The sequence below is a fragment of the Apteryx rowi genome, unplaced genomic scaffold (genome assembly GCF_003343035.1).
Source record: "Apteryx rowi isolate R43461 unplaced genomic scaffold, aptRow1 scaffold_254, whole genome shotgun sequence".
NCBI lineage: Eukaryota > Metazoa > Chordata > Aves > Apterygiformes > Apterygidae > Apteryx > Apteryx rowi.
Genome location: NW_020448908.1, coordinates 1117507 through 1128722, shown reverse-complemented (window position 1 = coordinate 1128722; position 11216 = coordinate 1117507). Strand labels below are relative to the sequence as shown.

At 71.2% G+C, this 11216-nt stretch overlaps 1 protein-coding gene across 1 annotated transcript; it reads left to right on the top strand.

Moving 5' to 3' along the window:
* The first annotated feature begins 366 nt into the window (after window positions 1-366).
* On the top strand, window positions 367-6122 carry IL12RB1 (interleukin 12 receptor subunit beta 1). Its single transcript, XM_026067153.1, is given in 15 exon segments — window positions 367-485; window positions 1121-1235; window positions 1851-2020; window positions 2114-2265; window positions 2595-2649; window positions 2823-2933; window positions 3055-3137; window positions 3232-3527; window positions 3529-3716; window positions 4046-4147; window positions 4390-4530; window positions 4813-4956; window positions 5064-5160; window positions 5234-5315; window positions 5401-6122. Coding segments are annotated over 15 exon segments (2088 nt in total). The 5' UTR covers window positions 367-445; the 3' UTR covers window positions 5713-6122.
* The last annotated feature ends 5094 nt before the right edge of the window (window positions 6123-11216 follow it).

The following is an 11216-nucleotide window of genomic DNA, read 5'->3' as shown; positions in this document are numbered from 1 at the left end:
CCTCCGAGCACCCCCCCCTCCCTTGCCCTGCTGCCGGCGGGATCAAAAAGTCAGCGCGAGGTTTGCAAAAAAAAAACAACCCAACAACAAAAAAAGCCACCTCTTCTGCTTAGCTTGCTCTTCTCGCGGGGCGCGTGCGGGCGCGCGGCGAGCTCGCGGCGGAGGTGCTGCACCGGGCCGCCGCCGGGCCCCTGCGGAGTGCCGACAGGGGGATCTCTGCCGTTCTGCCCCGGGAAAGCGGCGCTAACCTCTCCGCCGCTGCGGAGCAAACGCCGGCGCGCTGCTTGGGTTCGCCCGGGCGCCCCCCAGCCGCGGCCGGCTCCGGGGACGCCCGCGGGTTCCCGCCCCGGCCGCGCACCCCCGGAAAGGGCAGCGCCGAGGAAGGAGCCCTTCAGCCTCCTCCTCCTCCTCCTCCTCCTCGCCGGAGGAAAGCCCCGCCGCCGCCATGCGCTGGTGGCTGCCGCTGGCGCTGGCGGCGCTGAGCCGTAAGTGTTTCTGTGGTGTGCGGAGATGAAAGATAACTTTAGAAAACTTTCAATGAACGATGCCGGGGCGATAAGGCGGTTCTCGTGCCGGGCCGGCGAGCTGGCTCGCTCATGCCGCGGAGGCCCACGCCAAAAACACCGGGACCTGCTGGAAAGGCCATCGGACTGGCGGGGGGGAGCGGGGCCGGCGGCGCGCGGGAGCCGGGGGGGACTCGCGGCAGCGCCGGCAGTGCCGGGGAGGGAGCAGCCGTCGTCCCCGCGGCCCGGCAGAGCAGCATCCCCGTAAATCACCCGGGTGCCCGCTACGGGAGCTCGGGCTAGGAGAAATGAGTTCCCCCCCCCCCCCCCCCCGGCCCGGTTTTAACTGCTCCGGCGCTTTGGGAAAGCAGAAGCAGCTCGAGGGAGAAGGAGAAACCCGCATCGCTGCCGGCACACGCAGCCATCAGCGGATGCAGGCGCCGCGCGCGCTCCCCGCGCCTGGGGCTGCCGGCGCTGCGCCCTGCCGAGGGTTTGGCGCGGGGTCCGCGGCGCCTCCTGGCCCCGTCCAGCCCGGGCTCCGGGGGCAGGAGCTGGGCGAGAGCGGCGGCAGCGGGGGCCGGGGCCAGGCCGGGCGCGATGCCTCCCCTCTGCCGCAGGCTCTGCCGAGGAGCCCGACTTCGCCTGCTTCAAGCAATGCGGCTCACGCAGCTTCCTCTGCCGCTGGCCACCCTGGGGCCSCGACGGCAACACCACCTACGTCCTCACGCTCTGGTGAGCCGGGGGCCCGCGTGCCGCCGGGAGCACCGGGAGCGCCCGGGGGCACGGGGACGCTGAGGGCACCACATCCCGCTGGGAGTGCTGGGGAGTCCATGGGCATGGGGATGTGGAGGGCACCGCGGGAGCCCACGGGGCAAGGGGATGCGGAGGGCACCACATCCTGCCAGGAGCACCGTGGGAGCTGCTGGGCATGGGGACACGGAGGGCATCACATCCCGCTGGGAGTGCTGGGAAGCCCATGGGGCATGGGGACGCAGAAGGCACCGCGTCCCACTGGGAGTGCCAGGGAGCTGGAGGGAATGGGGACACGGAGGGCACTGCGGGAGCCGCYGGGCACAGGGATGCAGAGGGGACCACGGGAACCTGCTGGGCATCCCGCCGGGAGCACTGGGGAGCCACTGGGCAAGGGGACACAGAGGGCTCCATGGGATCCCAATGGGCATGGGGACATGGCGGGCACCGCATCCCGCCGGGAGCACGGGGGAGCCGCCGGGCACGGGAACGTGGAGCGCTCCATGGGATCCCACCGGGCACGGGGATGCAGCGGGCACCGCGGGAGCCGCCGGGTGCRGCCCATCCCTGACGTGCCGGGCTCGCCGCCCCGCGCAGCTACGCGGTGCCGCGGCTGTGCCAGCGGCACGCGGCGGGCGCCCTCCCGGAGCGCACGCTGCAGCACCGCCAGGTCTACGTGCTCACCAACGCCACGGCCTGGGTGGAGGCGCGCTGGGGCCGGCGCCTGCAGCGGAGCCGCAACCTCACGCTCTACCTCGACGAGGCCGGTAAGCGGGCGGCGGGCCGGGCACGCGCGCGGGGAGGGGCAGGGGGCACCGCCGGCGCCGGTGCCGATCACCGGGGCCGCGCTGTCCTCGCAGTCAAACTGGACCCCCCCTCCGCCGGGAGCAGCTTCGGCAAGGCCGGGGGCCGCCTGCGGCTGCGGCTGCGGCGGCCGCCGTGCCACCGCGGGAAGCGGCCGCTGCAGAGGGAGGCGCGCTACCGCAAGGCGGGCGACCGCGCCTGGACACGGGTAAGGGCGGCGGGGCCCCGGGGCGACGCGTTTTTCCCCGCTGTTTCACCGAATTAGCCGCTCTCCCCCGGCGGTGCAATCACGCCGTCGCCCGTAACGGCATCCGGGGGCGATTCGCGGGGATTGCAGAGGGAAAAGCCCGGATTATAATAACGATGCTGCTGGTGGATGAAACCGGGCTGTTTGTCCCCCAAAAGCTGGCTCGGGGCATGTCCCCCTTGCTGCGCCGGCCTGGGGGGGCTGCGGCAGCCGCGTGTGCCAGCGCCGAGCGCGGCTCAGCCCCGGTGCCGCTGCGGGCGCCTCCGCGCTCGCCCGGCTCCTCCTCGTAGGTGACCTGCAGGACGGAGGGGGAAGAGGACGGCGAGGACGGCGAGGAGGAATCGGGTGGGTTTAGCCCCCGCCCGGGGGGGGGGACGTGGACACACGGGGCTGGCGGCGGGGTGGTGAGCGTCCCCCCCCCCCCCCCCCCCCCCCCCCCCCCCCCCCGGGGGCCCCCCCCCCCCCCCGCCGCCGGCCGAAACGGGGGTGCCGCGGCTGAGCCCCGCGTCCCGCTCCAGTGAGCTGCAGCCTGGGGGGAAGCGCCGCCTTCGAGCTGCAGCTCCGGCACAAACCGCAGCACTGGAGCAGCTACTGGAGCGACTGGAGCGAGACCGTCTTCGTCCCCGAGGGTGAGCGGGGCCGGGCTGCCCGTGCGTCCCCCCTGTCCCGTCCCGTCCCGTCCCGTCCCCCCTGCTCCGGCGCGGCCCCCGGCGCGGCCGGCTGGGGCTCACGGCGCCGGTGCTTTTGCAGAAATCTCGGCGAGCCCGGAGCTGCGCTACGAGCTGGGGCGCCTCGGCGGCGGCGGGCAGAGGGTGCTGCGGCTGGGCTGGCAGGTACGGCGCCGCGGCCCGCGAGCCGCCCCGCGAGCCGCCCGCCGCCCCCGTTTAACGCCACCCCCCCCCCTTCCCACCACCGCCGCCGCCGCAGCGAGCCCGCGAGGAGCAGGGCGACGTCACCTACGCGCTGCGGGTCCGCATGGCGCCGTGCCGCTGCGCCGAGCCGCCCGACGAGGACGAGCTGCTCCTGGGCAAGGAGGCCACGGGCCACAACCTGACCCTCTGCGGCGCCGCCTACGACGTGGCGCTGACGGCGGCCAACGCCGCCGGCCCCGGTCCCCCCCGGCGCCTCCGCGTGCCGGCTGAGCGGCGAGCAGGTACCGCCGCGGCCCCCTCGGGGGAATCAGCAGGTTCGGCCGGGCCACGGCGCCGCGGCAAACGTCCCGTCCCCGGTTTCGCCCCCAGAGCTCGGTTTCAAGGGCTTCAGCGCGGCCGGCGGCGCCGTGACGCTGCGCTGGGAGGCGGCGAGCGCCGGGCTCGCCTACTGCTTCGAGAAGCAGCCACTGGCCGGGGCGCCCCAGCGGGACACCTGCGTCGAGAGGGATTTCCCGGCAAACAGCATCCATGTGGAGCGGGGTAGGAAAGAGCAGCCCTTTCCCCCGCCCTCCCGTGCCGCCTCCCCCTTGCAGCCGCTCGGGTCCTGCGAGCCCGGCCCAGCGCTGCGCCCATTTCACAGCTCCCGCCCGAGGCCGGCTCTGCTCCCAGTACCCAGCTACGGGTCTTACTGGCCACTGCGAGCTAGAATATCCTGGTTATTCGCTCCCAAAACTCACCGGGCTTTTAGAAACCAGCTGGGATGTGCAACCGGTTTCTTATCCCCCCGATTCCTGCGGCCCGGCTGCGCCCGGGCGAGCTCTGGGCCCGCTGGGGTGCGGTCTAGCAGCGCGGCCTCCTTCTGCGCCCAGGGGAGCTGGCGGAGCAGGCGTGCTACCGACTCGCCGTGCACGGCTGGGTGCCGGAGCGCGACTGGGCCACCTTCGCCCTGACCTACCACTACGTCGGCAACGGTACGTAGGGGAACGCGGAGCGTCACAACGCGGGTGCGTCCCGGTACCGGGGAAAAGCGTTCATCGGGAGACGCAGTCGGATCACGTGAAGCCCAGGCTGGTTCCCCAAATGCTTCCTCCGGTCTCCGCTTGCAGCCCCTGCACATTTGCAGCCCACTCTCTGCTCGTGTCCCCTGCGTGTTTGCAGCCCGGTCTCCGCTTGCAGCCCCTGCGCGTTTGCAGTGTTTGCCCCGACTTTGCAGCCTCGCTCGCTGAGTCCATCCGCATCAACGCCAGCGCCGACTCCGCCGTGCTCCAGTGGCGGCCGTCGCCCCGCGCCGCCTGCCCCGGCGTTTTGAAGAAGTACGTCATCTGCTACGGGGCCGAGGGCCACAACCTGACGTGTAAGCGCCCGCGGCGAGGCGGTGAGCCGGGAACGGCGCCGGAGGGGAGGGAGGGGAAGGGAAGGGAAGGGATGGGAAGGGAAGGGATGGGAAGGGAAGGGGGAGAGCAGGGCGAGGTGCAGCAGAGCGGGGTGCCCATGGCGCTGGGGAGCCAGCAGGCAGCCAAAGCGTGAAAACGGGCTGCAACCCGGGGCGGCTGCAAGCGGGGCCGGTGGCTGCATCGGTGGCTGCGGCGGCGGCTGCGGCTGCGGCGCTCCTCCCGGCCCCTCTCCCCCCGCCCAGACCTGCAGGCGGACGCTTCGGCCCGGCACTACACCCTGGGCGGCCTGCGGCCCGGCACTGCGTACCGGCTCGGCATCCACGAGGTGACGGCGGAGCCCGGCGGCGCCTGCACGGCGCGGTGGCACTTCCAGACCAAGGCGCCAGGTAAGGAAGGGTCGGAGCCCCCCCTGCCCTCGCTCTGCCCACGGGGCCGCTCCGCGTGGGCTGAGCCGTCCGTCCGTCCGTCCATCCATCCATCCATCCATTGCCAGGGCTGCAGCCGCTGGCTTGGAAGTCCATCCTCCGGTACCTGGGCGTCCTGCTGGGCCTCCCGGCCTTGGCGGCGCTTTGCCGGCTGGGCAAGAAGAGGTGAGAGCGGGGGCCGGCGGCGGGGACCCCCGCACACCCCCCCCCCGGCGCCCCTCACCGCCGCCTCCCGCAGGGCCGCGCGCCTGCTGTGCCCGCCGCTGCCCAAGCCCCGCGGCAGCGAGGCCATCCGCTTCTCCGCCGCCGACATGGGCCAGGTGAGGCGGGAGCGGGCGGGAGCGGGCGGGCGGCCGAGCCCCGGCGCCGGCCCTCGCTGTGCGCCAAACGCCCTGCCGCCCCCAGGGCGAGCGCCGCCAAGCCTTCGTGGAGCCCTCGGAGAAATTCAGCCGCGCCGAGCTGCTGGTGACGGAGCCCGGCCCCGAGAAGGAGGGAGCCGAGAGCCGCGCGCCGCCCGCCGGCGCCGCCGAGCCGCCCGCCGAGGAGCTGCCCTTCGAGTACCGGCGGCAGGAGGTGCCCAGTCCGGCCGGCGCCCAGGAAAACCTGGGGCTTTGCCAGCCTCTCCTGCCGCCGGCCCCGCTCGGCACGGACGAGCCCGTCGCCCTCCGGGGCGAGGGGAGCCTCGACGCGCCGGCGGAGAGGTCAGCACTGCTGTGAGCGGGCACCCGGCGCGGGAATGACGGGTGTCCGGCACGAGAATGGTGGGACGTGAGCTCCCGGCGTGGGAACAGCAGGTGCCCGGCGTGGGAACAGCGGGTGTCTGGCGTGGGAACAGCGGGAACAGTGGATGCCCAGCGCGGGAACAGCGGGTGTCCGGTGTGGGAACGGCAGGTGCCCGGCGTGGGAACGGCAGAAACGGCAGACGCCCAGTGCGGGAACGGCGGGATGCAGGCACCCGGCACAGGGGAGCCGCCCGCGTTGGGCTCCCGAGTCAAAACACCGGCACTTTTGGGGGGAGTTGTCTGCTTTTCGGGACCTGTGCACCCATTAAACGTGATTTCCTCCCGGCGAGGCAGCCGTGTTGTATCTGGGGCAGGACTTCAGCCGCCGCTGAAGCTCGAGAGCGGGTTGTGGTTTAGGTGCAGCTCCGGGCCGGACGCAGCCGCGCTCACTTGCCGAGCGCTCAAAATAAAAGCAAAAATAAAAGGTTAGTAGCACGGGAAAGTACAGGGAAAGGCAGCGCCGTCAGCCGCCCGGCGCCTTTTCCGCCCCAGAACGGTGCTGAGCTCCCCAGCGCCGCCACCAGCCCCGGCTCCGGCTGCGCGGCGGCTCCCCGAGGCCGGTGCCCGGCGCTGCACGGCCGCAGCCACCGCAGCCGAGGCCACGAGGTGGCACCAGACCCGCGTGGCGCCCGGCTCCGCGGCCCCCTCGCCGCCGTGTCCGGCCTGGCCGAGCCGCAGGGGACGCGGCCGGAGACGCCCGGGGGGAGCCCTGCCGCCAGGCGCAGAAAAAGCCCCGTTCTGCTTCAAACGGGACGCTTCCAAAAGCAAAAGCCTGCAGCAAACCCCACGCGCAGAATAAGGGAAAATGCAACCCGGGACGGCGCGTTCGGGAGCTCGTTACGATTTAGCCGACGTGCGGCTGCGTTAAAGTTAAAGGCAGAGCTGTAAAGTTTGCTCTCGGCGCCCTGTTGGCAAGGCGAGCGCCTGCAGAGGAAGTATTTCGTTACGGGCTCGCGCTCCCCGGCCGCCTGCTCGCGCACTCGGGTTTCAAGCCCGGCCCCTGTTTACAGCCCCTTTTCGGCAGCAGGGCAGCAAAAGCAGCGGCCCCGGGGTCACGGCGCGAAGCCGGCGGTAAACAGCGCCCGGCACGGGGCCAGCGCCGCTGCCAGTTCATCATCATGCGCGTTTTCTCGATGGAGTCAGAAAAAGGGACGAGTTCAGGCCAGGACAGCAGCTCCCGATTCCTGTTTTCGACCCGGCTGGGGGGGCACTAAGAGCCCCCCTCCCCCCGAGCAGCCGCCAGCAAACACCGCCTGAGAACAGGCAGCTCGTGACACGGGTGCCGCAGCAGCGGAGACGCTCTCTAGGGCAGCTCCAGGACAAGGAGCGAAGAGTCACAGCAATTGGGGGGGGGGGGAAACACCCCAAACGGCCCAAGGAAGGGGGATTGCGTGAGTTTGGCAGCCTCGGAGACACCCCGAGTGCCGGCGCTGCCACGAGCTGCCGGCCCATTTGCACCGGCTAAGCAGAGATTCACCCACCACAGCGCTCGGAGCAGCCCGTTTCGGACACACATGGACGGGGACCTATAAAACGGGTTAATTTAAGACCGGCCGCCTTTATTTTTAGCGGAGGGCGTACAGTTACGGCCCGCGGTGCTTTTTTCCGGGTGCCGGCTATTCCCGTAGGGCACAGCATCTTCCCGCCGGCTGTTTACAGGCGCCGGTGCCAGCGGCGGCTCCCGCTTGCCCGAAAGCCCGGAGGCGCGAGCTCGCCTGGCGCCAAACAGAAAGCACGGAAGGGCTGTCGGTGCCTTGGCGYGGCAGCGGTGCGGCGTCGGCCTCCTGGCGGGCACGCGCTCCGGTTTGGGCTGCAAACCAGGAGCTGGAACCGGTTTCACCGGCAAAGGGGCYGGCGGAGAGCGAAGCRGCGGGCGGCAGCAGCGYGGCCCCCGCGCCGCCCTCGCAGCGGCAGCAGCCTGGTTTTAGCACCGCGCCGCGCCGGGAGCGGGGACAGGGCCTGGGCACCGCGGGAACGCGGCTGGCACGGGAACGCAGCCGGCACGGGAACGGTGCCGGCACGGGAATGCAGCCGGCCCCCCCCCACCGCGCGTTGTGTTTTCTCCGAGCCCTGGGCGTTGCTGTCACCGGCATTTCGCAACCGCCGGGTGCCGCGGCGGCGACCGCAGCTGCGCCGTGCAAACAGGGCCTGGGAAAAGCRGGGCGATTCCTGCCTTTTCCCCCGCCGCTCGCAGGCGAGGCCGAGCTTTCGGCGCAGCAGCTTTGCCAAAGCGAGCGATACTTTCTCGTTGCAAAACAGCTGCCTGCGAGTGGAAAAACGACTCAAAGCCCAGGCGGCCCCGCGGGGTCCGGAGCTCCCCTTGCTTTCCCCCGCGGCGGCGATTCCCCCGCGGTCCGGGGCTTCGCYCGGCTCCCGCGGCGCCGCCTCGGGGCGGCTCTCTGCTCTCCAGGCTTCGGCACCGGCCGCCAGCAGCCCGGAAAAAGCCACGGATGGGGTTTTTTGTTGTTTTTGGGTTTTTTTTCGAACTGAAACCTTGTGATACTAAACGGTAGAAGGAGCCCCTGCGCGGTCCCAGCGTTGGGCGGGGGGGGCTCGGCGCCCGCTGCGCCTTTCCCGGCCGGGGCTATCGGATTATCGCGCAGGAAAGGACACGGCGCCCTTATCAGCGYGCACATTCCCGGCCGGGCTGGCACGGGAGCTTCCCAGGGGTTTGCGGCATAAACATATTTTGCTCGAGAGGGTTGAGCTGAGGATAGCGGTGGCTCGGGAGGGACCGGAGGGCCCCGCTCCCGAAACCCCCCCCCTTCGCCTTCTGCAGCTCGAGCCCATCCCGGGCGCGGAGCAGACGGCTGCGTTTTGCGGCACGTTAATCCAGCAGCAGTCATCGATCCCCGCGGATTTGCTTCCCCCGGGATCGGCAGCTCTTTGCAAACTGATTAACTTTTCCTGTTCTTTCCCGGGCAAAACCGCCGGGAAAGCAGGACGAACTGGCCTGGGGGCCCCTCGCGCCTCCGCACCCGGCGCCGGCCGCTCCRAGCCGCCTCCAGTGCCGATGTCTCCGCCGGGAGCCGCCCGGAGCCGGCCCAGCCTCCCCGTGGGCTATCGCCGCCCTCCGTCTCYGCTCCGGGAGGCTGCCTCGCTCCTCGGCCGAAACTAGCTCCAAACCGGTGCTTCTTCCCAGCGCATGGGAAGTGATATTCCCAGGGGACCCCCTTCCCGAGGGAGCCCTCCCTGTGCCGGGCACCCCGGGATGCCTGCTCCTTCCGATATTTCCCTCCCGTTCCCGTTGCAGAAAGCTCCGGCCCGGCCGCCTCGGGCTTGGCGGCGCTCGCGGCTGCCCAGCAGCGCCGGGGGGGTCGGGGCGTTTCTGCAAGAGCTTTTGCAAAGGGGAAAYGAGAAGGGAAGTCGGCCGAGGGGGTTTTGCCGGCCGCGGGAGCCGGCGGCGCCCGGGAGACGGCTTCTTCGCCTCCCTGCGCACGACGCGGGGATGGCCCGGAGAGCCCCGCGGAGATTTCGCCTTGCTAAAATACCCGCGGCTCAGCTGAYGAGAAAACGGTGGAAAACCAGAGCCGAGGGGCCCCGGGGTCTGGCGGGAGAAGGCAGCCGGGAGAGAAGAGGCCGATCCCCGAATTAAAGCTGGGAAAAGCAAACGCTTATCCTGCTCCGCCTGGATAGTCCCCTGGACACGGCGTTTTGCCCGCCCCGCGGGGGCTTTTCCCGCACGCGCCCACGAAATATCATTTCAGACGTCGCGAAGCGGCCGAGCTGGTGTGGAAAAGCAACGGGAGGCTGCTGGAAGCGGCATGGGATTTTCCCGGCGGCCCCGGGGCTCGGCGCCGGCGGACGCGGAGCTAAAGTCCGCGGCGAGGCGGGCGCCGGGCGCCGGGCGGATGCGTTTGCTTGCGAAACGCCGCCCTCGCGCTGAGCGAAGGGCATCAAAACAAGGCAGGGAGCCGCCGCCGCCGCCGCATCCCTTCGGCCTCTCCCCCCCCTTCCGTTATCCCGTTGCCTTTTGTAGGGAAACGCGCGGCGCCCGGCAGGCGACGGCGGCCACGGGGCGAAGCGGATCCGGCGGCGAGCACCCCGCCGCGGCGCGCCGGCTCCCTGTTTGTGTGTCAACACGTCACGCGCCGCCGCCGCCGCCGGCTGATCCYGCCGCCTCGTGCGGCTCCGTCTTGTTTTTTTAAACCCCGTCAGCTGTTTGCTGAGAAAAGCCAAAATATTTCACCCCGGGGTCGCGGCGACCCAGACGGGGCGTTTCGGTGCCGCGGTGGGACCCGGCTCCCGCCCCTTCCCCGGAGCCTCTTCCGCTGCTAAAAGCGCCGATTTTGGCCCCTTTCGCAGGGGTCGGGAGGGGCGTTCGCCTTTCGGGGGGCTTCTCCCCGGGGTGAAACACCCCGGCGCTGGGATTCGACCCCCCCCCCCCAAGCCGGGCCAGGAGCCCGGAATGGGTGCGCGCCCCGCGGGCGCCGCGGCGGCCCCCCTCGCCGGCCCCGCTGTTTATCCATAGACATGTTTGCGAGCCGAGCTCAGCCGCTTCCAAAACAACCGGAGAAGGGTCCAAACTCGTAAAAATTTTCCATTGTCCGAGGAAGCGGCCGGTAAACAAGCGGGAGCCCCGCGGCCGCCTCCAGCCAGGGATCCGGCGGAGGAAAAACAAGATCCCAAACAAGGGCAATCCGGCGGCGGAAAAACAAGGGGCCGTTCCCGACGCGCTGAATAACAAGGCAATTTGCGGCGAGGCCCAGCGGCAGCCCGGGGCGCCGAGCAGCCCCGCAGCAAAGCCGCCGCGGCCCCAGGGCTGGCGCCGGGAGCTTTCCCGCGCTCGGAGCCGTCAGCGGGGCTGGGATGCCGCGGGGAAGGGGGTTTCCCACGGGGTGCCGAGCGCCGGGATGCGCTGGCTGGGCAGCTCTGGCCGGAGCAGGGTTAAACCGCTCGGCTAACCCCTTGGCTGGGCACGCCATCCGTGGGATGGGCTCATCCCGGGAAAGCGGCGGGCGCGAGGGCTGCCGGAGCGGGGAGAGGAGCCGYGGCGCCGGCGCCGTGCCCGCCGCGGGCAAAAAGCTGCGATTCCTGTCGAACCGGCGGGGAAAGCCCCTGCGAAGGGCAGGGACGAGCGGGGCTCTGCCAAGCGATTGCCGGCGGTTTCGGCGGGYGGCAGCGGCGCGGGCTGAGTCACCGGGCGGAGGAGCGGCGCTGAGCCGGGCCGGCACGAACCCGGGGGGGGGGGGGGGGAATCCCATGGGGGCCGAAGCATCGCGTTAATAAGTTGCACTTATATTTACCGACGATCCCCCCTCTCCCCGCAAACGGGCCAGCCCCGGGACGCCAGCTGCTCCCGCGGAGCCGGCACCTGGCAGCGGGGCCCGGCTCCAGCTGGGAGGCGGCGGGTGTTTTCCCGGAGCTGGACAGGCTCCCGGGCTGGGAGGCGGCGGAGGCGGCTGATCCCGGCCCCTGCCAGGCTGCCCGGCACATTCT